At 36.3% G+C, this 26,288-nt stretch overlaps 1 protein-coding gene across 1 annotated transcript in view; it reads right to left on the reverse strand.

Annotated features, from left to right (window-relative positions):
• Positions 1-26,288, reverse strand: part of col15a1b (collagen, type XV, alpha 1b) — a 50,335-nt gene that overhangs the window by 15,171 nt on the left and 8,876 nt on the right. Inside the window, exons 3-11 of the mRNA XM_067362967.1 lie at positions 17,470-18,017; positions 13,562-13,636; positions 13,257-13,352; positions 6,701-6,761; positions 3,726-3,766; positions 3,421-3,594; positions 3,195-3,221; positions 1,624-1,686; positions 1,394-1,480 (exon numbers count right to left, since the gene is read on the reverse strand). Of these exons, the coding sequence (XP_067219068.1) occupies positions 1,394-1,480; positions 1,624-1,686; positions 3,195-3,221; positions 3,421-3,594; positions 3,726-3,766; positions 6,701-6,761; positions 13,257-13,352; positions 13,562-13,636; positions 17,470-18,017 (1,172 nt within the window). The remainder of the gene's footprint in view (positions 1-1,393; positions 1,481-1,623; positions 1,687-3,194; positions 3,222-3,420; positions 3,595-3,725; positions 3,767-6,700; positions 6,762-13,256; positions 13,353-13,561; positions 13,637-17,469; positions 18,018-26,288) is intronic.

Below are 26,288 nucleotides of genomic sequence, written 5' to 3' on the forward strand. Positions count from 1 at the left end.
CCACAGAGACATGCAGCCACCAGCCAGTGCTCAGATCAAATGCGAAAGCGGCAAGTTTTACAAAATGAGTACACCTGATGCAAATGCGACGGAACAAGCTTCCACAACTTGATGAAAATATGTGTGCATAACTACACCGTGCTGGTTAATGTTTGGTGCAGGAGAATATGTTAAATAAAAACTTTAAACACGGATACTTTATTCTGTATGAGCTATGTGTCACGTGGCTAGTGTTATTAAACTCATCGCGGAGCTCCGCGCTGAAACCATGCATATGCGCGCTCCGCCTGTATATCATAAAAAACAATCGTATTTTTCATGTGTTCGTATTCAAACTCCAGTTCTGACCGCATCGCGAGCAAAATACAAACAACACACGTGCTGTGCTGAGGTAAACAGCCTACGGCTTGCGTGTTTGAACACAGCTAGAGCAGACAGAGGTGAATGAACAGCACTTTTGTGTTATTTGAATTCTCCTCTGTAATGCGATCTCATGCGAACATATTTTCCATTTGTACTGGTAGATTACAGCAAAACAATCCACTTCCGAGAGAAGTGATGTTTCCTCATGCATAATACTGCAATTATAATCTTATGCATACTACAGCGCAGTGATTGGATTAAATGAGCTTTATGTCATGAATATATGTCGAGATTCGCTCGAAACGGTCTACGTCAGCATGTTCGACCATGCCCATACTTGGGCCGAAAGTACACGATTATGTCAGATTTTGTGACGTTGCTCCGACTCAGCTTTTCAAACAGGAAGACAGAAATTGCTCTGAAAAATGCAAAAATAACTATTTTTCACTTATGAATAACATTAATGAGTAGGCTACCGACAGTGTTTTCAATGATGTGCAGCCTATCTGTTTACATCTCAAAAAAAGTGTTTTGGGGTTTCATGACCCTTTAAGAATAATAAAATCGGCCTACGTTATAGTTTAATGTTAAAGATATTAATATTACTAAAGTGAGTGAGTCTTATGTTTATTTTTATGTTTGTATGAAGGCTAAATACAAATAAAAGCTGAACATACATTTATTTGTACTGTTTTTATTTCTAAAATATTAAATATTTTTATATAGGAAGAGATTTCATAGATTTGGCAAATTCATTTTTCAGACGTTTGTAGGTACAGACAACCGTTGTGGCCGTTCTTGGCAGTTTTTCTGAGGCTATTATATAGTTCATATCGATATCGGAATTATATTGTATCAACCGAAATTAAGAATTATATCGTGATATAAATTTTGGCCATATCGTCCAGCCCTCAAAGATGTTATTTTGAAAAATTGTGCAGTTACAAATCACATGCTTTGGCAACAAATTCAGTTTTCCCCCCAATATGAAGCAATACTTCAAGCCACGAATTTTGTGCAATATACTCACAGGAACTTTAATTGGTTTGGATGGCCCTGGTGAGCCGGGAGGCCCTGGTGGACCAGGCAATCCAGGTTTACCCATCCCAGGATCTCCCTAAAAAAGATTTAAATACAAGCTTTTATTTTCAAGCTTGAAAAAACAACAACACAACAGGCCATAGCAGGAAGTGCTTGCTACAATGTTACATTGTGGATAATCACATGTTTGGGAGGCAACTCAACTGCATTATCCCTCACCTTTTCTCCTTTAACCCCAGATTCTCCAGGTAATCCCGGAAGTCCTGGCAGTCCTCTCTGTCCCTGTATTAAAGAGACACGTGGACTGATATATTAAGATCAGCGGAGAGCCGGAGACAGATGTAAACATGAAGCCATGGCATTTTATCATTTTATTTATTTTTTTTTTTATTATTATTTATTATTATCATTTTATTATTTATTATTTTTCAACGTGGAAGTAATATATTTCCTGTAAATGTTCAAGACTTCTGATTCATTTTTTTATTTTCTTTTTTATTAAAGTTTTAAAATACCTACACAAAAATGAACCACAACAAACTACATACAAACAAGGAACAGAAACCTTCAGCACTGCTTATAAATATTGATGTTCACATGAAGAGACTGATTTATTAGCCGTTATAGGTAAATAATTAGAAGTAGAATAAAGTGCAGTAAAGCATTACAGAACAGTGTGTTTATGATTATTGTAATAAATTAAAATAATATGATAATAAAAAAGTTTGCAACGTCAAGCAGCTGACAGCGAAAGCACATTAAAAAAAATGTCTGTGCTTGTTCTTACGTAAAAAAATAAGCTGGATTTAAATGAAAATTCTGCAAATTTGTCAAAAGTAAATGACACTGAATATTTATTGCTTCAAATGTGTCACGATCACCAGAGTGCCCTGGTTGTCCACTAGCAGACTACTGTCATTCCCTCATAAACTCTATCCCCCATAATCCTTTGCCAGGACTCATCATCACTGATTGTCTACAGCTATGCCTCATTATCTTGCTGTTTACCCTATATAAGCCTGTTTTTTTGCAATCATTCTTTGCAAAATCTTATTTAGTGTTACAACTGCAGTTCTGAACGTTCCCTGTTCTCCATGTCTTTGTTATCCATGTCTTTGTTATCCCCCTGTTCCTGTACCCTGTTAATGTTTGGACTGTTAACCCTGAGCTTTGACCTTTTGCCTGGCTTTTTGGATTACGTCTTTGAATTACCCCTCAATAAACAGAACTTGGATCCTCAACCTTTGTGTCTTAGAGCAGTTTGTAACATAATATTTTAAACATAACAAAGGGGTATTTATGTCACAGGATGTGATGCAATACAAAACTATTAAGGTACTAGGGGCTTGATATTTTTACTCTATTTTTTTTACATTAATCTTTATAACAATTACAAATTATACTTTTCGTCTCTGTAATGCTAAACCAAAAGAGAACCCATGTGCTCTTTTTGAATGTCATCTGGTCTAAAAAAAAAAAAAAAAAAAGTTCTCATTGTATTTCTACCAGAAAGGATTGTTCAAGCCAGGGAAATGGAGGGAGAATAGGGTGAAAAATGTTTGCTGTGTTTTACATGACACATGTTATTCATTGTGTAATCTGATGTGATATGCAAACTGAAAATACAATAAATATATTGTTAAATGGAAAGGACTGTTCAATTAAAAATATTACTGTGTGCACAATAATGTCAATATATTAATTCAACATTGTGTAATACTGTACTGAATGGATGTCCTTAATCTCTACATACCAGTCCACTGTCCATATCTAAGCAAATTGTTACTCACTGGTTTTCCTTCTTCACCTTTGCTTCCCTGTAAAAGAGGAAAGAGTTCAAAAGATTAAAAAATTGATAGCTCACTCAATCTATACTACAGAGACATGAAATGTTCAATAGTATGTACACAGACATCGTTATCATATCCTAGTCTCACAAAGAATCGGAAGAAGTAGCAAAAGTGTAATCAGTGCATATTTAATAATGTCTCATCATCCTACAGGAAATAATCTTACAGGTTGCCCATCTTTCCCTGGTCCTCCTGGTGGACCCATTGGACCTGGTGGGCCTCTCTTTCCAGGCTGACCTGAATCTCTGGGTGGGAGAGATGATCCAGGAGGTCCAGGGGGTCCTGGGGGGCCTGCAGGTCCAGGTGCTCCACGTTCCCCTTTTTGTCCCTGACCTGAACGCTGAGACATTTCAAGAGGAAACTCAGTGCAGGATTATTGCATCATTTTAACCATCATTAAAGAACATCACTTATTTTCAAAAGTAAGTATAATTTTACCTATTACAACCATCAATGAAGTTTATCACTTACATCTGCTGTAATCTCCTCCGTTTGATGTGTTTTGTAACTCTCTGAAATAATTAACAACCAATATTTTACATAATCAAATAGAGACCATATTAATTAATATTAATATTTAATTGCTGAAATACTTTTGGAATAACTAAGATTTTTAAATGTTTTTGAAAGAATTCTGTTGTGTTCATGAGTGAATTGTACTGTTGACTACTGTTTTGAAAAAATGTTGTGTTCGGATGGAATGAAAGTGAAGCAGTAACAGAAGTTGACAACAAGATGGATGAAGTTCACTACTCCTGTCTCTTGTGCTTTATTGTTTATTAAAGGTGCCATCAAATTGAAAATTGAATTTACCTCAGCATAGTTAAATAACAAGAGTTCAATACATGGAAATGACATACAGTGAGTCTTAAACATCATTGTTTCCTCCTTCTTATATAAATCTCATTTGTTTAAAAGACCTCCGAAGAACAGGCGAATCTCAACATAACACAGACTGTTACGCAACAGTTGGGATCATAATATGTATGACCCCAATATTTGCATATGCCAGCCCATGTTCAATGCATTACACAAGGGTAAAACATCTGGATCTGTGCACAGCTGAATCATCAGATTAGGTAAGCAAGCAAGGACAATAGCGAAAAATGGCAGATTGAGCAATAATAACTGACATAATCCATGATATCATGATATTTTTAGTGATATTTTGTAAACTGTCTTTCTAAATGTTTCGTTAGCATGTTGCTAATGTACTGTTAAATGTGGTTAAAGTTACCAACGTTTATTACTGTATTCAAGGAGACAAGAGCCGTCGCTATTTTCATTTTTAAACACTTGCAGTCTGTATAATTCATAAACACAACTTCATTTTTTATAAATCTCTCCAACAGTGTAGCATTAGCCGTTAGCCATGGAGCACTATCAAACTCATTTAGAATCAAATGTAAACATCCAAATAAACACTGTACTTACGCGATTAGACATGCTACATGACGAACACTTTGTAAAGATCCATTTTGAGGGTTATATTAGCTGTTTGAACTTTGGGGGGGCGGAGAGCACAAGCAATTAAAGGGCCAGCAGCATGAATTGTGCATAGTTAATGATGCCCCAAAATAGGCAGTTAAAAAATTAATTAAAAAAATTCTATGGGGTATTTTGAGCTGAAACTTCACAGACACATTCAGGGGACACCTTAGACTTATATTACATCTTGTAAAAAAACGTTCGATAGCACCTTTAACTGACAGATACCACGAAGTCGCTTATGTTCACCAAGACTCTCTATTTTAATATATGTGATGCGATCTGGGAAAACCCATCGGATATCATGATGGAACGTTTTCAGTAAAGTCAAAAAAAAGGTTGAATGTCATTTTTTTGTCAAAATTGGGTTTTCATTAAATTATCATTCTATAACATCATTTCTGAAAATATCTTGGAGAGTGCAGAAAAATAGTGGCAACAACAAAAAAAAAAACGGCCATAGCTTTCCCTCTCTTAACACTACACAGTTCACCTATCAAAATAAACCACATAACATGTAGAATGAAGTTGTATTAATGCAAATTTCCCACCAGTCCTGTGTTTTTTTGTAATACAACGTCATCGTGAAAAGGCGGAGCACAAGAGAACAATGGAGCTATAATAAACACACATGTTCTAATTATGTGTTTATTGGTTGAATTCAAATCAAATACTGCCAAACTGCCCATTCTACTTCTGAATAGGATGTCTACTTCATAAAATGGATGAAAATATGGAACTATATGGTTCAGATCACTCAAATAAATGGAGGCGCACTTAAATGGTCAGATATGGAGCTTAGGTGTCATCTAGTGAAAAAGTTTGGTACTGCACCCAAACTAAATCTTACTGAAAGCTCATTTTTAAATATTTCAACCTAAAATTTGGAATGTTGACATTTTTGGCATTTACTTTCTTGCAGTTTAAGAGTAAAACATGCTTTGTAATATATTATTATAAAATATAAACAATTAAAACTTTACATTTTCATAAACATAAACTTTGTTTTATTTCACTTTCATAATATATTTCATGTCTACTATAATCTGACAAGTGTCTTCTTTAAACCTTAGGTCTATATTCCAAAGCATTCTTGAATTACAACCATTTATGTTTGGATAGTGCATTTTCATTTCTATGCGAAAAAAGGGGGTTACAGTTAATTAAACCTGTTTTTCTCAGAATTCCTGAAAATCAGAGCGATCAGCCAAATTCAGATGACCTGTGATAGGTAAAATTTCACCATGTGATGGGTTTTCGCAGATCACATCACATATTTCAAAAAGTAATTTATTCCTATGATGGCAAACCTGAATTTTCAGCAGTCATTACTCGTGTCACATGATCCTTCAGAAATAATTCTAATATGCTGATTTGCTGCTCGATTATTAATAATGGTACTTATTATTTTCAATGAGGTTTTGCAGCTTAATATTTATGTTGAAACCATAACACATATTTTTCAGTATTCTTTGATGAATGGAATGTTCAAAAGAACGGCATTTGAAATATAAATCTTTTGTAACATTATAAATGTATTTCCAGTCATTTGTAATCACATCAATGCGCCTTCTGTCCTTCCTCAAAAGTGTTCATTTTAATCTTTCTTACCCCCAGATTTTCAATGATGTATAACAGTTTCCACAACTACAGTAAAAACAGTGTTTTCAACATTGATAATAATGGGAAATGTTTTTTGAGCACCAAATCAACATAGAATGATTTCTGAAGGATCATGTGACACTGAATTGCAGTTTTTACTTATCAAATAAAAGCGGTCTTGGTGAATATAAGAGACTTCTTTCAAAAACATAAAAAAAAAATCTTAATTATTCCAAACTTTGAAATCTAGATAATAATCAAAATGAACATTCACAAGAGAGGCAAAACAAAGCAAATTGTTTATATTTAATTAAAGAGTGTCCTCTCACTTCTAACCACATGTCCTGAGAACTCACCCTCTTCCACCTCAGGTGACACAGTGGGCGGGGCTTGCACAGGAAAGGTGGGTCTATGTGTCTGCAAGCAAAAATACACCAACTGATACATATGCATATGCTCTTACAACATAAATTGGCCATAATAAATGTAAACTACACATCTGAATCTATTATGATGATTGTTTCTGTGGTAAAAAACAACAATGGTAGACCTATTTCATAAAAGTATTTTAAAGTGTTAGTTCACCCAAAAATGAAAATTCTGTCATTTATACTCACCCTCATGTCATTCCAAACCCGTAAGACCTTCGTTCATCTTTGGAACACAAATTATTTTTTAGTAAATCCATGAACTTTTTGGTCCCCGATAGACTGCAACACAAATTACCACTGTCAAGGCACAGAAAGGTAGTAAAGACATTGTTAAAATAGTCCATGTGACTACAGTGGTTCAACCTTAATGTTATGAAGTGACAAGAATACTTTTTGTGTGCAAATAAACGTAGTTTACATAGTAAACACAGTGCAGCGATTCCAGGATCTACATCAGAAAGCCGGCTCAGTATTGGCCAAAGCTGTTCACGTGAGCAGCACAACGTATGCGTGTGATACTGATGCAAGAGCTGGCCAATAATGAGTCAACGTTCTGATGTAGAACCTTGAAGCGCTGCACTGTTTACTATGTGAACAATGTAGGAGACTGACATGGAAGAGAAGAAATTGTTGAATAAAGTCATTATTTTTGTTTGTTTTTTGCGCACAAAAAGTTATCTCCTCGCTTCATAACATTAAGGTTGAACTACTGTGGTCACATGGACTATTTTAACGATGTCTTTACTACCTTTCTGGACTTTGAAAGTGGTAATATCTTTGCAGTCTATCAGAAAGCTCTCAGATTTCATCAAAAATGTGACCCTGGACCACAAAACTAGTTTTGAAATTTAATTTTTTGACATTTATACATAATCTGAAAGCTGAATAAATAAGCGGTATGGTTTGTTAGGATAGGACAATATTTGGCCGAGATACAACTATTTGAAAATCTGGAATCTGAGGGTGCAAAAAATCTAAATATTGAGAAAATCAACTTTAAAGTTGTCCAACTGAAGTCCTTAGCAATGCATATCCACATACAAAAATACATTTTTGATATATTTATGGTAGGAAATTTACGAAATATCTTCATGGAACATGATCTTTACTTAAAGGGATAGTTCACCCAAAAATGAAAATGTAATGTTTATCTGCTTACCCCCAGTGCATCCAAGATGTAGGTGACTTTGTTTCTTCAGTAGAACACAAATTATGATTTTTAACTCCAACCGTTGCTGTCTGTCAGTCTTATAATGTGGGTCAATGGGAACTTCTTTTATAAGAGTAAATAAAACTTGCATAGACAGCCGTGGCTGCCCGAGCCGCTTGACCTGCCGTGGCCACCCGAGCCACCTGACCCACCGTGGCTGCCTGAGTCCCGGGGGCTGCATTGGAGATCCCGTTCCCCGCTGCTGTTAGATCTCCAATGCACCCACCCCCCCCTCCCTAGCTGTTCCTTTACGTCGCGAGGACGCGCCTTCCGGGAGGGGGGCGTTATGTCACGGTCACAGTCTGTTCCTGTTCACTCCGGACTCCATTTCCCATAATCCTCCCTTTCAATCACATGCACTCACTCCACCAATCACCTGTTGCCACATACAGTCATGCACACTCCACACTAATCACTACACCCAGCTGCAGCTTGTTACCTGGACTATAAAAGGACTCTCACTCACACCATCCAATCGCGAAGTCTTGATTACCCAGTGTGTCATTTCCGAGCATTATTATTCCTGTCTGCCTGTTTGTTGCCGTTACTGCCTGTTTCCTGTTTATTGACCCATTGCTTCCTGTCCTGACCCTTGCTTTGTGTACCGACCTGTGAGTGATATCTGCCAGTCCCGACCTCTGCCTGTACCTGGATTACGACTCTGCCTGTTCCTCACTGTTCCTGTTTGTTCCTGTTTTGACCCTGCCTGTACAACCACTCTCACTTGTAAATAAATGCTGCACTTGGATCTCCTGCCTGAGCCTCCCATTCGTTACAATAACTGGTGTGTTTTATGTTATAGATCAAAACGTGAAAATATTTAGAGGCGTTGTTAACCACAGACCTTATTTCAGGCGATTTAGCAAAAACCCATTCAAAAAACCCATAGACTTTAGGGCAATGGAACCGGAAAATGCTAACTCACTTTCGCGTTTTGGCCCACAAAGTGATGTCATACCTGCACCACTCTATTAATGACAATTTTCATTTTTGGGTCCAGTGTGCAATTTTTCCATCAGTAGTCTGGAATTGCAGGTTTCTAAATACTCCTCCTATCTGACCCACATCTTCCATCATTTGGATAAACAGGTATCCCAGCCTTAAACTCACGCCATTAGTTGATCTATTAGTTGTCATTAGTTGTCGGATCTCTCAAACTAGAGGTTCCCAAGTTTCCTTGTTTGTCAGCTGAACCCCTATGACCTAAATTATTTACTTGAAGCCCTCTGATATTTAAAGTAACTTTAAATATTTTTACAACATCTTAACACGCTGCTATCTGAACATAATTAAAATAACTTATTTTTAATCATTTTGATAATTTAATTAGCATTTTAGTTTTAATTTTTTGCATTTTATTTTAATTAAATTTACACAGGGCCCCAAGCTAGGAAACACCAGCATTGCACTAGCCAACTTGAAACAACTTAATAACAGTAAGAGAAGTCTCTGAGGCTGTCGCACTCACTGAACAAAAATGAAAGAGGAGTAACAGATTAATTCTCTCTTGTCATGCATTGCAATTATTAATAATTAACAGCAGGTTCGCATGTGGTTTTTATGTCTCTTGTGACCGATCGCCATTATTGTCATCACTGCCATTATGTGTTTTGGAGTGCCATATTTGAATGTACAGTATTTTAATTTGAAAACAATCATATTGCTTTAGAAGACTTGTATAGACCAAATTTATAGTGTTCTTTGATCTTGTGGGGACATTTTTTGGTCACCATGAGAAAAACAGCTAATAAATTATGCTAAATTATGTTTTTCTGGAAATGTAAAAATGCAGAATGTTTTTTATGAGGGTTGTGTTTAATGGAAGGGTTAAGGTTATGGGATATAGTATATGATTATGTCTATGGAAAGTCTCCATAAAACATGGAAACCCAACAAAATATATTTTGAAACAACATGAGGTTGAGAATTTTTTTACTTTTATTTTTTCATTTTGGGTGAACTATCCCTTTAACTTTATAAAAAAAGTGTGCAAAGTGTGCAAAGAAAGTAAAACTGCTACACTTCTGACTCAACGCTGATGCATAATTATGCTCTTTCTGTCATGATTTGGGAGAGAACTGAAGATTTAAACCCTTTTGATGCCTCTGAATATTGTAACACAGCTAAACACCCTGGAGTGAGAATCAATCTCTTTGTTTCCTGTTTGTCAAAGAAAAATAAAGCATAATGTCTGCAAAGAAATAATTACATTGACTACTAACACGCACATAAAAAACCAAACAAATACAACAATGATTTCTACTTCATGCTCACCTAATCAGTTGTGAAAAATGTTATGCATTTTTGCATTTAATTCATTACAAAACTTTCAAAACTTAACTCAAAATCTGAAAACAATTAATATGAAGCCTTTGTGAAGTTTGGGGTCAGTAAGATTTTTAATGTTTTTGAAAGAAGTCTCTTATGCTTACCAAGACTGCATTTATTTGATTAAAAATACAGTAAAAAGAGTAATATTGTAAAATATTATTACAAATCAATATAATTGTTTTATATTTTAATACATTTTACTGAATAATAATTATTAATTTTAAATAATTGTTTTATATTTTAATACATTTTACTGAATAATAATTATTAAGGAGGTAATGAGGCCACAATGCGAAGCGGACATTTCAAGACATTTGTCAGGTTTTTGTCCTTAAAACACTCTTGAGTGTGGGACTAATTTCTTACACATCTCATCCTAAGCCTCCGTTGCTAATTCCAAAACGTCATTTCAGAATTAGTAACGAAGGCTTGAGCCTTGATAGCAAAATAATACCGTTGATACAGTTATTAACACAGTTAGAGAGAGAGAATAAGCAGCATACGTGAATTAGCCTACCTGATCTGTGCGTCTCTAAGGGCAGCAGTTTCTCTACTAATTGCGAAATTATAACTTTATCTCAAGAACCACACAGTTATTACCTCGCTGGTGAGTCATGTATCTTAAGCTGCTAAACTATTTTACTGATTAATTTGTCAGAGCAGCGCTGTCCAAACGTTTCTGTGCGAGTGTGTGTCCGTGAAAGAGATAGAGAGAGTATGCGCTTTCAGGACACAATAAAATGTGTCTTGTGGGAAAAACCATGACAATAATTTGTCATTTTCATCCCATTGTTTACTATATTTATTTGCTTGTTCTGTGTCGTTGTGGGTTTTGGTTCTTTTGCGGTTGTAGGCTGTAGGACCTAACTGAAATCATTTGGTGAAGTGATATGGAACTGTATCCGGTCAAGTCCTGCTAGAACTACTTTAGCCGTGCATTTCCCTGAAAATAATTCTGCACCTTAGAATGTTGGTCAACCAATCAGATTTGATCATTCAATAGCCCCATAGTATAAGATAAATTTAATACACCCTTGCTGAATAAAACTATTAATTTCTTTAAAAAAATCTTACTGACCCCAAACTTTTGAACAGCAGGGTAAATTAATACCTTAAAAAAACATAAAATCAATTCATTTTTTAATGGTATAATGGTCCAGGATAATGTAAGGATTTGATAAATGACAATTTAAAAAAAAAGAGCCACAATTATTTTTGGATAGGCCACAGAAAGTACTAGTGATGGGAATACATTTTAATGACAAAACTATGTAATTGGGTTAATAGATTTTTTTCTTTCTAAAAATGTTCTAAAAAAAAATATATTTTTTTTAATTACAGTGCTCAGCGTAAATGAAAATATCTCAATAACACAAAAACAATTTCCAAAATGTTGACAAGACTAAGTTTTATATAACGTCTGTTTAACTTATAACATGAAAGGTTAATAATATAACTTAGAGAACAAATTATTAATATAACTTAGAGAACAAATTTCTCAAATTAGTGTGATGCAAAACGAGATTTAACAAGAATTTAACAAGAATTCAACCACAAGTGAGTCTAATTATTTGCTACACAGGTGTCCAGCAGACAGTTGACTATTAAAGGGTGTTAAAACCCCTTCCTATTTCATGCTGTCAGCAATGGCACCACAAGGAAGAGAAATGTCACAAGACTTGAGAAAGAAAATCATTTCTTTACACAAGAAAGGTGAAGGCTACAAGAAGATCAGCAAAGCTTTACTTATCAGTCAGAATACTCTAGCAAAAGTGGTACAAATGTAAAAAAGATGAAACTGCAGCCATCTCACAGAGACGTCCAGGTGATCCACGGAAGTTAACACATCGACAGGAGCGTCTTCTGATGAGAAGGGCTGAAGAAAATTGGCATGCAAGTTCACTGCAGTTATCTAAAGAAGTAGAAAGCCAAACTGGGGTGACTATTTCCCGTGACACAATACGCCGTACACTGCAGAGGAATGGCATACATGGGTGCCGTCCACGAAAGAAGCCTCTCCTAAAGCCCAGGTACAAAAAAGCCTGCCTAGAGTTTGCCAGGGCCCAAGCTGACAAAGATGAAGACTACTGGGACTCTATACTCTGAAATGATGAGACCAAGATAAATGTTTTTGGAACTGATGGCTTCAAAACTGTATGGCGTCACAAAGGTGAGGAATACAAAGAAAAATGCATGGTGCCTGCAGTGAAACAGGGTGGTGGCGGTGTCCTTTTGTGCGGCTGCATGAGTGCTAGTGCTGTCGGGGAGCTGCATTTCATTGATGGCATGATGAATTCACAGATGTACTGCTCTATACTGAAAGAGAAGTTGCTACCATCACTCCATGCCCTTGGTCGTTGTGCACTTTTCCAACATGATAATGATCCTAACACACACATCTAAGGCCACTGTTGGATTTCTGAAGAAGAACAGGGTGAAAGTGATTCAGTGGCTCCTGATCTGAACCCAATCGAACAGCTATGAGCTGTTGAGCATCACTCTCCATCCAGCATCCAGTCTCCAAAAGAAGTCATTCTTGAAGAACGGAAAAAGATAGATGTTGCAAAATGTCGCCAACTTATGCCTAGAAGACTTGGTGCTGTCATTAAAAATCATAGAGGCCATACAAACTACTAGATGTAGTAGTTTTTGTTGTGGGGTGTACTCATTTTTGCATCACCCTAATTTGAGTAAAACTGAAAAATGTGTAATCTAAGTTATATTATTAACCTTACTTTCATGTTAAAAGTTGAACAGATGTTATATTAAACTTAGTCTTGTCAACATTTTGGAAATTGTTTTTGTATCAATTGAGATATTGTTTAAAATGTTACTTTTCAAAGGGGGTGTACTCATTTACACTGAACACTGTCTTTATTTAAATAATCAGGTTATTAAATAATGTGATGCAATGTTTGCAATGAGGTGCCTCTGTCAAACCTTTTCTTTATCTTCTCTCTCATTTGCCGTTACGAAGATTCCGTTATGTCTCCCATGCTCTTCTTCATCATCTTCACCATCACCACTTCTGTCCCCCTGCAAAACATTCAGCAGTGAGCCTGCACCACAACTGCACCAGAACTCCACCACAAGAGGGAGTGCCAGCTTTACAAGCATCATCCCCAAAGATACATTCTTTCACTTGACAATAAGAAATTTTATTGCCTTTATAAAAATGGCCAAGGACAGTGTACTGTTATTCTGAGATGAATAAGAGACAGAGAGAGTAATGAAAATGCACTTACGCTGGGGTCATCCTCCTCACATTGCTCTTCTGCTGCCCTGGGGTCCGGTTTTATCACCAGCTGCTGGATAGACCCCTGACAGAATGGGAAAGAAAGAGAGAGTAAAAGAAAGACAGAGACAAATGTGGGGAATAGTTGTTCAGCCGTTTAAAACAAAATCAAATTGCTTGTGTAAAAGATTGCTGTGTATATTTGCAGAATGCCAAGCGGTTAATCACACTCCAATCACGTTCATACTTAAGCGCTGCCTGGAGCTGTAAGAACTACTTTCATAATGAAATCTGTTCTGTTATTTTCATTCTAACAGCAGCAGACAGCGTTCAGGAGAATAGCAGCACAGATTCATCCAGCGCTTGGAGATGTGCCAGCAGCACTTAAGGGAAGGTAATCAATTTTGTACAGTTATCAGCAGGCTTTCAGATGAAGCACCTACTGCTTTACTCATTAGGATTTAATGGGTTCTTTTAGCCACACTTTCATTAAAGCACAGCTGTGAATTACAGTATGATGGCCATCAACTACTTTTTATTATTAAAAGCATTATGAAATGTCCCAGTCCTAACAACCATAAAACAATGACGAGCAAAATTCAATTAAAGCCATCGCAGATAACACATATTAACACAATAACTTTCATTAGTATTGCCTCTGAAGGGAACTATGAAATAACAAAAGCTCAACAACAAAATTGACAAACCTCAAAAGTGCTTTTCTAAGAGGGCACAACAGTAATTGCAACACTCTAGAAGTTTGAACCTGAGACCTTTGGGGTACTAGCCAGGTTTAAATGTATCATTTCTGTCTGTAGCTGTATAGAAGAGTGTGTGAGAGTTTCATTGTTAGTCGTGGATCTTTTTTCCTGAAGGAGGCCCATAGCATTATGCCATTCAACACAAAGGATTCTAACTTCCCGAAGTCTTCTCCATGCCAACAAGCCTCCCTAAACACAATAACACAACATCTAATGGGACAAAAGCTCCTCAGCTGGAATAGTTCAATCATGGGCAGAGGATAAAACATCTGAAAACTTTTTGAAATCATTTTTTGGTACAGTCAGTGTGGCAGAGTTTTAATGTGAATAAATTAAGGAACGATGAAATTATAGTCAACTAATGACTTTGTATAGTAATTTTTATTATTATGTTATGTGTTAAAAAATATTTTGAAAACAAAATAAGCAATCAACAAAGCCAACAGGCCAAAGAAATTATTCAGCAAAATTTTAAATGATCAAATTATTAAATTATACTCTTGAACGTTCCAAACAGGTATATGCACCAATATTAAAATTCTGGGCCATAATGGCTAAAAAAACTATGACCGCTTTAGGGGCCATTCACATATCGCATCTAAAAAAATGTGTCTGTTGTTGCTATGCAACCATGAACTGCGCTCTCCAAGAGGACGAGGAAGTTTCAGCAAAGAATAAATTGATTTCTAGCACTTGCATTAGCGTTACTACTAGATATATTTATGGAGATGAGATATAAAAACCACCCTGCACAGCTATGATCACCTGTTCAGCTGAGCTTTCGATGTTTTGTTACGGAAAGACTGAAGCTCTTGTCACGTGACCTGCGGTGCGCTTGCGGCACTCTGAAAACTTGAAAATTTTTCATCTCAATGCGACTGGAATATGCACCACATGCGCATCGCGACGTTCTGCCAAAGTCATGTGATTTTAGTAAACGAGGCTTCGTTATGTCATAAGTGTTACAAAATGTTTCGAAATTTCGAAACTTTGACAGTTTGATACACACTTTGAACCACTGATTCGAAACAAAAGATTCGTAAATCTTCGAAGCTTCATGAAGCAGTGTTTTGAAATCACCCTTCACTAGATATTGTTGACTAAAGTCATTATTTTGGGTTTTTTTTGGCACACAAAAAGTATTTTCGTCGCTTCATAACATTAAGGTTGAACCACTGTAGTCACATGAATAGTTTTAGATGTCTTTAGTAGCTTTCTGTGTTAATTATCTTGTGTTATTGTGTTAATATGTGTTAATTATCTATTAGTGTCAATTATCTTGCTGACAATGGAGGCCTCACTGACTCATTGGATTTTATCAAAAATATCTTAATTTGTATTCCGAAAATGAACGAAGGTCTTACGGGTGTGGAACTAGGGCTGGACGATTATGGCCTAAAATCAAAACCTCGATTAATTGAAAATTTCCCTCGATTGCGATTAATGAAGGATTATTATGTATATAACGATTATATGTTTATAATCGGGTTTTTTTTGCCCTCATAGTTCACTGACAAGGTTTGTACTGTAAATATGCCTGACTATTAAAGGTGTCATTTTTACCTATTGAAAGAGTGATCTGACATAACAGCGCACTTTCAGCAGTTATTTTATCAATGGTTTGTAACATTTCTTACAGATTTCTGCTCATTGTAAATCAGATTAAGATAAATTAGCACAGTACCAGTAAGGGTGAAAGTGATTTCACTAAGTGCCACAATGCAGCTGCGCGAGTATGGTAGCTCTAAATAATATACATGCAATCATCTAAAATCACTTGAATGTCCAAAATGGCAAACCTTAAAACAAATACAACTGACAAAGTTTAGTGAAGGCGCAAGGCTCACTGCTCGTGCGCCATCACTATGTGTTGGTTGAACCAGTGTTCACCTTCGTGTTGCTTTTATGCCACTGACTGGACGGGGAGGAGTCACGTTTCTACAAACGACATACGATAGTATGGTTTGAAGGGGGAAGTATTAACAGGATTTGGATTTCTTTTTGGACTAATTATCACTTTTTATGTCATAATTATTGATTTACCAAAGCATGGATTTTTTTTATATGGTGGACATGGGCATCTTTAGATAACCAATAAATAATATTTAAATTCTGTACTATTTCATCTAAATACACAAAATAAAACACTAAAAACTAGGGCTGTCAAATGATTAATCGCGATTAATCGCATACAAAATAAAAGTTTGAGTTTGCCTAATATATGTGGGTGTACTGTGTGTAATTAATATGTATATAGAAATACACACAAATTAATGTATATATTTAAGAGAAATATGTTATTTATGTACAAAATATTTTTATTTATGTACAAAATATTTTTATTTATGTATAATATAAATTATATAAAAATATAAATAAATAAATATTCTTGTAAATATTTCTCAAATATATACTTGAACGTGTTTGTATTTATATATCCATAATAATTACACACAGTACACCCAGAAAAATTTGGCAAACTCAAACTTTTATTTTGTATGTGATTAATCGCAATTAATCGTTTGACAGGCCTACTAAAAACTAAAATCTGAGTTAGGTATCACAACATTATAACGTATAGTATGAGAAATGGATTTTAAATTTGAGATTTGCTGAAGATTATATCAAATTGTTTTATATGAAATTCACTTTGAGTGTTAGATGAGGACAAAGGGAAATAAGCATGCACAATTAATCCAATATCAGCTGATAACAATAAATTAAAATGTCCTATCCGATATCAGTTTATAATCACAGCAAACATTATCACTCAAATGACAGAACACCACTTCTTTGAAGAGTTCTTACTTGTGCCTATACTCTTATGTTGCTCTAGATGGCTGTGAATAACCAAATTTTTGATAATGGATCAGTAATAGATGATAAACTGTCAAGGTGAATGTGAATGTCATTGTGCCCCAGTCAGTTTACTAAAGGCACTTGATATGCTCAGTCAAAATCAAAACAAAGTTATAACTCATATCCTGGAAATAAATGCACACCACTTAAAAATCAAAGGACAAGGTAAATATGAATATAAAAATGAGAAAACTCAATGGGCTTTCAGCTTATCTTCAGTTATGATTTATGTGGTATGTAAACTGTATTTTTCTAAAGAATGTTTCTGAGTTTTGTGAAAATGTAGATGGTGACATACCACAAATCTCTCCAGGCCAGTACTGCCTGCATTTGCCACAAAGATGCCCGAGCCTGGCTTAAAGCTGAGGGGCTGCTTGCTTCTCTTCAGGGGTGTGCTGTGGTACTGCTCACAGTCCATATAGAGCCGAACTTCCTCATTCTCGACCGTCAGTGTGAAGCGGTTCCACTGCTGTGTCATGTCAGGCACTTTAAAGGAAGCCACCTCCATGGTGTCAGCAAACCCTGGCTCGCTGTAATAGAGTACAATCCTCTGGGTCTTGTCCTCCACAGGTGTCAGGGCCAAGCCCAGGTGCACAATCTTCTGGGAGGGATCTGTGATGGCGAACAGGACCCCTCCTCGAGAGCTGGAGGGCTTGAGGGTAACAATAATGGCAAAGTCCGTGAAGAAGGGCTCAGGTACAAAGGACTGGGTCAGTCGACCTACATTAGCATTAGACCCAAAATTGTATGCAGGGAAACCCTCGTAGCCAGTGATGAAGGACACAGATGGAGGAAGAGGAACGCCAATTAGCTCAGTGAGCACTAGATGACCCTTGGACCCTCGCTCTAAAAGAAATCACCCAGTAACAAAGAGAATGGTTAAAATGAAGGACAATATACACAGTCATAAATTCCCTTCTCACAAATATGAAAATCTAAAACGAGAACGAGAAAAGTGTTGCAATGAAGACTAGAAGGCCCTAAACACACACAGATTTTTTCATGTATATATATATATATATATATATATATATATATATATATATATATATATATATATATATACATATTATATATATATATAAATTCCATTGTTCTTTTAAATAATATTTCATGTTTATTAAAGGAACAGTTCAACAGAATTTTCATTTAACAATTTTCATTGAACACTTTAAAGGTGCCCTAGAATTAAATATTGAATTTATATTGGCATAGTTGAATAACAAGAGTTCAGTACATGGAAAAGACATACACTGAGTTTCAAACTCCATTGTTTCCTCCTTCTTATATAAATCTCATTTGTTTAAAAGACCTCCGAAGAACAGGCGAATCTCAACATAACACCGACTGTTACGTAACAGTCGGGATCATTAATATGTACGCCCCCAATATTTGCATATGCCAGCCCATGTTCAAGCATTAGAGAAGGGCAGAACGTCTGGATCTGTGCACAGCTGAATCATCAGACTAGGTAAGCAAGCAAGAACAATAGCGAAAAATGGCAGATGGAGCAATAATAACTGACATGATCCATGATAACATGATATTCTTAGTGATATTTGTAAACTGTCTTTCTAAATGTTTCGTTAGCATTTTGCTAATGTACTTTTAAATGTTGTTAAAGTTACCATCGTTTCTTACTGTATTCACGGAGACAAGAGAGCCGTCGCTATTTTAATTTTTAAACACTTGCAGTCTGTATAATGCATAAACAACCTTCTCAAACAGTGTAGCATTAGCCGTTAGCCACGGAGCACTATCAAACTCATTCAGAATCAAATGTAAACATCCAAATAACTACTATACTCGCATGATCCAATCCATGCACGCAGCATGCATGATGAACATCTTGTAAAGATCAATTTTGAGGGTTATATAAGCTGTGTGAACTTTGTGTTTGCTGTTTAAGGCACAGCGCATGCGCATTTCGTCAGTAAAGCCGGTGCCCTGATTACCGCTAAATCGCCATCACCTGCTTTCAAATGGAGCGGCATTTAATGGACAGAGCCGTAGATCACTGACAAGCCACGCAATATCGCGTTCATTATCGAAGGCGATTCATCTGCAATATGAACGCGATATTGCGTGGCTTGTCAGTGAACTACGGCTCTGTCTATTAAATGCCGCTCCATTTGAAAGCAGGTGATGGCGATTTAGCAGCAATCAGGGAACCGACTTTACTGACGAAATGCGTGTGACAATCGCATGCGATATATCGCCCAGCCCTATTATTGAGTAGAGCATGTTTATATTTAACCACTACAGAAACATCCAATAGTAGCCAGCGGCAAATGTTGGCGGAGTACATGAGCGCTGATCGCCCAGTCTTCGCAACTCTGAAAATGTCAGAGCAAATTTTCAATTAGGTGCTATCTTTATAAATAAACTGCAGATTCGTATTTTAAACAACTACATTCTAGCCCGAAAAGCTCTTAAAACTACATTCCGTGACAAAACAACCACAGTATTTCGAACATGTGGGTTTTCTCTTCCACCATTTCTGCTTACTGATAGAAATGCTGCCTGTGTCTTTAAGAACTATTTGTTACAACATGAAGGAGATAATATTATCACATAATACTGTACAGTAAAATGGGAAACACTTTATAACACTTACACATTTATTAATATATTTTTAATATTAAAAAGTTGCCGTTGAACTAACAATGAACTATTGTGTTTGTATCCATTAACATTAAACATGATTAATAGGCAAATATAATGCTCACTGTACATCATGTACGAATTAAAAAGTGACCTTATTTAAAAGTATTGTCATGAAATATTGTAGATATCGATCCAATCAAAATCCATGTGAAAGTAGCTCCTAACTTATAAAAGAAAATTACATGTAGCTTATAGGTAGCAGAGACACAAAGTACTACACTATACTGCATATCATAGAGTAGATATATAGAGTGAAATTGCTTCAGTGACTATGGAGTAATGGGATAAATGAAATCTTAATTAAGGAACAAGTCTGGACCCCAGGGTTAATTTCACAATCTTCCTCTATGCCTATAATCAGCAGGTGGACCTGCAACCAACGCTCCATCAGAGACCAATTTCCAGAAAACCTCCTGCTGCTAATCCTATTATTGTAATATCATGTGATAGGGATTTAAAGCTATTCTTTGAGAAAAGAGAGCTCATCAAACACCACCAGGCTGATTTCTCTCACACGATGGGATGGCGCAATTAGAAACATTTTAGAGTTAAAATTTAAAGTAAAGTTGCAGTTTAATATCTGTTAGCCTCATGGGTGAAACATAATCTCAGTAATGATTCAACTGCAGAGCTAAATCCAAATTACATTTGGATAAGTTAAAACTAATAAGACAGTAATACAGCAATACACAATAACACATCTTGCGTATACAAATCTCTCCAGTTGGTTCATTACAAAATATATTATGAAATCCTCAATGAAACTAAATACATTTACAGTCAATGAGGATGTTTGCGTCTTTGAGTTAACATCGAAAATGGCCTTTCACTAACATGTTTCAACACTTACCCCTCATCCCCCATTCCCACACAGTGAAAACTCTCGTTAAATTTATGGTTGCCAGAAATTCACTGAAAAAAAAGCAAACTGTGACAATGTTCACAGGATTCCTGTATATTTGACAATTATAACCATACATTTCATTAAGTGATATAATGTTAATATACCTGCTTGAACTGCCAAAATCTGCCTTTTTACCTTGAAATGTACCAATAACCACCACAATAGAACAAGGAGTGCAACAAAAAGCCACAAGATTAATCAGTTTTTTTGTAAGTGGACTGTCCACTAAACAATGCCAATATTCATATGGTGCACAGGATCATACACACATAATAAAACACCATCATAATAAACAACACTAAAATAATATAATAAACATGACTTAAACAACATCAAATGTAACACAAAACACACAAATGTACATTACTGATAACAAAAATAAGAGAAAAAAAAAATATTTCGTGTTAAATTATTTAAATGTAATCATGTTGTGTAATGCAGGGACTTCTGGAATGTCCTTTTATTGTTTTTCACCATAAATTATAATAGTTTTTACTTGCAATTTAAAAAAAAAACTGACAGTATTTTACAGTAGAATTAAATATAATGCATTAATAAACTATTTAAAGTTTTTCACCATATGTTAAGGTTATTTTCTGCAAAAATTACGAACATTTTTTTTACAGTGCACCAACACTCACCACTCCATATTCTGAGAGGTTTCTTAGCTCTGGCTTTGCCGGATCCCTCTGTGGGCCGAGGAGGGGAGGTTGGGAGGACAGGGGTTCTGCTCTCCTCTGATGTTGTGGTGATGGGTGCAGATATGATGACAGCAGGTGTGGGTGAGGTCTTCTCTGGGACCCATAGAAACCTGAACCACTGGATTTGAGAGGAGACACTGACCAGGCTCAGGAGCAACAGACAGGTCAGCGGCAGCACCGGGACAGCCATGCTGCTTGTCTGAGCGAGGTAGATGAGCGTGCGTCAACCGCTGTTGCAAAACATCCAGAACGCGCTATGACGCTCCGCCCGCACGGCTGCTCTCTACCCCCTAGGAACCCCCTCGGTACCCCAGTGCACCATGCAGACTTTGGTATTCAGCAAGGCAGCCAAATGTCCGATCCTCTACGCCATCATAATGGGATTGTTGAGCACACACAGAGGGAGAATGCACAGCCTTTGACCCCCACCTCGGCCCCCTCCTTAAACCCCCTCCACCTTTTACCACCTCTGACTCTGACAAACATTCAGCTCATGGCAATGGTGTTTACTTACAAAAAATGGAGGATTTCACAAAAGTGTGCAGCTATGGAGCGCTTTAAAGCTTGCTAAATATTTTTCTTCATCTTATAAGGACATACAGTGCAAGCAAAGTTACACTGAGTGCAGGGAGTAGCACGCTTCCATAAGAAGGCATGAGGATGCTGGATGAATTTTCAGTGCCACTGGGATTCAGTTCAAGTAAAAGTTCAGGAAGGTAAAGAAAGTAATACAACAGATCAGCGGTACAAAGATGCATTAAATTGACCAAAAGTGACAATAAAGACTTCTATTTCTAATTAAATAAAAGAATCCTGGAAAAAAATAACTGTTTTCCATTTGAATACATTTAAAATGTAATTTATTCCTGTGATGGCAAAGCTGAATTTTCAGCATCATTACTCCAGCATTCAGTGTCACATGATCCTTCAGAAATCATTCTAATATGCTAAAAAGAAACATTTATTATTATTGTCAAGTTTGAAAACAGTTGTGCTGCTTAATATTTTTTTAAACTGTGACACATTTTTTTCAGGATTCTTTGATGAGAGTCAGCAAAATTCAAAAGAACAGCATATAAAGCTGCGTTTCCACCCAAATTACAAGGAACAATTTGTTTTTTCCAGGAAAATATTTTCCCTTACACCTGTTGCTGTCTGCATTTCCATCACGGTCTAAAGTACCGTGAAGATTATGCAAATTAGTCAGATTTTCGAGTTGATTTGAATAGCAAACATGCACTGCAACAGACTTTTATAAATGGGGGTTGAAATAAAATGCTGCGTGGAGTCAACCAATCAAAATACTGCGTGAACTCATACAATCAGCATGTTCAGCACCCAAGTCCCACCCCAGAAAGTTCCAGAATTTTGAAAAAGTGCTACCTCCTGAGACTTTCTGAGGGGGAATTTTTTACCCGGAACTTCATTTAGACCCTGGTCGCTGCGGTCGAAACACACTAAGTACCACCCCAATGTCCTTACTTCCTGGGGAAAGGAAACACTACTTATTTGAAATAGTCTTTACTGTCACGTTTGATCAATTTAATGCATCCTTGCAGAATAAAAGTTTTAATGTTTTTCAAAATAATAATTATTTTTAAAAAAAAAATCTTACTGGACCCAAACTTTTGAACGGTTTGTACTTTCTATGTTATTAAAACTTTAGCCTGGAGTTATCAGACAACTCTCAGAAGGACAGTCATATTCTGGGCCTCTATGTTCACTGGAACATGGGAAAACTAGGAGTTTGTACTTTGCAAGCTGAAGGAAAAACCAGGGCATGGAAATACTGAGCCAAATTCATCAGCCAAGTCTCCACAGCTCAGTGATCACAGCACATCAATACAGTGACAAAGAGAGTCTGTTCTGATCCATAGGGTGACAGTGTGTGCTTGAGATTGTTGCAGATTGTTAGGGTTTAATTTACAATAGGGTTGTTGGGAGAAGAAAAGCTTCATCTTCATGTAGACCTGAAGGGCCAATGGGGACATTCACACTAAAGTAACTGTTAATCCTGCATTTATCTGTCAAAATAAAAACATACAGTAAGACTTAAAGATGTGAAAAAAAAAAAAAAAACTGACAAAGACTCTGAGCTGAACAAATGAAACAGTCTGATTTTATTGACAGTTACTTGCCTTTAATGCCCTTCAGCCTTAAAATCCACTTAATATATCCTGCTTCATTTACCAATCTGATGTGTCTATTGTGATGGAATTTTTTAATTAATCATATCTAACATTCCTTTTTCTTGCAGGATTAACATGCTTTTGAAAACTAAATGTCCCCAATGTCCACCAAAATTAGTGTGTGTTATATAACAAAAGAGGAAACAAAACTAGACAGCTGTCTAAATATATGACCTCAAGACTTGAGTAGCAAATTGAATTATCAAGAAATCCAAATTTGCTTTTACCTAGTAACAGAAAATTACAAATATGATAAAACAATCATAGAGAAAAATTATGTAGGCCTAATGAATCGTCACCTTTGCCATGCACTTCTTCTATATAAACTGTTGTACTCTTTTTGTCCAGGGGATTCTCTCCGAAAGTGGTCTGAGATCCTGTCTCACAGAGTCAAATCCTGACTCTGGGTGAATGAAAATGTAACTCTTAATCTACCCTGAAAAAAAAAAGAGGTTTTGAAGTGTAAAGGTCAATAATAAGGAAGGCAGAGGGTCAGCTTGCCATTGTGTCTCATGTGAATATGAAGGAACTCACACTGTTATCCTTTATTTGATACCCACAGGTTAAGCAGCAGAGATGTTTTTCCCATCCAACCAACCACATTATTCCCTTTCCTGTACCCCAGTAACATTCAGTAATTGGTTTATTGTTGAAAGTCATCAGCTGTGCAATACTGTGGATTTCTTGTCTATAGAAAAGTCTCAATTAGCAGCCCATGGCCTCCACTCAAGGGCATTATGCCTAATGGACCAATTAGACAGTACTGTCCTCTAAATGCCAAAGCCTGAATTAAGAGCTAGACATGAATTAAGTCCTAGACACCTTGTTTGCATCACATTTCTCTTACTGAAAAAGTCAGTATTTATACAGAGTAAATATATTCTAATAGCCAATTACTACATGATTCAACCTCTTGAAGCACTTATTGTGGTACTTAGGCACTGAGACTTAATTATAAAAAAAAAAAAAACATTTTTTGAGAATATAATAACAACTGACTCTAGAATCACATATTGTGAAGGTTCTGTAAATGGAATGGAATTAAATTTGAACCCTTTCAACAATCAAACTGACTAGTGTGTGTCAGAATCCTGGTAATATCACAAACAGTGATCATCCAGCTCTCCCTAGTGGTGAATTACAGAAACTCACCATTAGTGTAAGATCTACCAAGTCACTCAAACAAGCTCACAGAAACGACACAAAATGTGTCAGGAACTGTATCCCACGAACATGTATAAATACTGAAAATCCTGTGAAGACATATAAACAAAGCGATTAGCTAATATGCTAATCACTCATTTTAAATCAAAACATATTTCGGTGTAGAAACACATATTATGAGTTTGAACCCTGCACTGGCTCAAGTATCAGTGTGGTGGTCCATTGTGTTGACTGATTGGTCGTAAGTGCATGTGAGGGTCTTAGTACTGAGGGATTAGCATCAGCGCTAGTGAGAGAACAGAAGCTGACAGTAGTTGGGCTTCAGTAATCAATTAGCAAAATGAAGGAGGCTTTGTGGGTGAACAAAAACAGTGCTTGGCCACATTAAATCAAAATCACACTCCAGAGGCTTTTCAGTAAAATCTGCACTTGTCTGTTTTTTTTAGTGACTCCATGGGCTGTTACTCAAGGGCAGTAGCATACTTGATGTCAGACGGTATTTTGTGGCCTGTTGTCTGATTAGTTGTTTACATCATCAACTCCAACTAAGAGAAGAAACCCCACAGCTACAACCCAGGGAAACAATCAGTGGGCACTGGCTATTGAATTAGATAGGGAGATTGTTGCTTTGCAAGGAATCTTTATATCTGGCTAAATTATAGTAAATACTGTGTACTGCGCAGTGACCCCAAAAAGTATTTGAACCCTTCCGGACACTTAGGTCAAACTTCATGTCAGAAAGAAATAAATGTCAGAAAATGTTCATAAAACTTTTGTCTTTGTAATTTCAAGCCTAAAAAACTCATCTGTGCTTTGAAAGTGTACTTTTGCACTCATTCTTTAATAAATAATAAAACTAATAAATTAACAAATAAAAAGCCACTTTGATGTTCTGTTTTATAATACAAAGATATTTATACATTAAGTGACACCAAAGTGTCCAAATTTTTTTTGGGGCCACTAGGCAAATTCAAGCATGAACTAAATCGTAAATAAGTAGCGAATGCATCCACCCATCTAGTACAGTTACAGTAAATTCCCTCTAATACGCAAGAACTGCCCTTTATTTTGAACTTATTTAAGTGAAAGAACTTTACTGAAATGTGCCATGAGATGAACCCTTTACCACGTACACAGGTATTTGGACACCAACAAAACGATCTCCTCCACACTAAAGTGAGATCTTGCCAAATATTTTAGTAGTCAAGTTATTTTAGCTTTCAGCAATATGTATTTGTGGGTGTTTTCTTTGGTACCATGACATAAGCCAATGTGTGACATCACAGAAAGTCAGTTTTTTTGAACCAATCAAATTAAGCTGCTGGGTGGGAGGGAGGAACTGTGTCCGAGCAGACAGTGGCCTAGTGTTCTTCACTCTGACTCAGGTCATTATAACCTCCTCACACACCTATAAGAGTAGAAAGAAGCTCAAACTCAATGCTGCTTCTGTGTAACTTGTTTTCTTTATGGCAACAGTCCCCACCCGCTTTTT

The sequence above is a fragment of the Chanodichthys erythropterus genome, chromosome 16, assembly GCF_024489055.1.
Source record: "Chanodichthys erythropterus isolate Z2021 chromosome 16, ASM2448905v1, whole genome shotgun sequence".
In the NCBI taxonomy this organism is placed as follows: Eukaryota; Metazoa; Chordata; class Actinopteri; order Cypriniformes; family Xenocyprididae; genus Chanodichthys; species Chanodichthys erythropterus.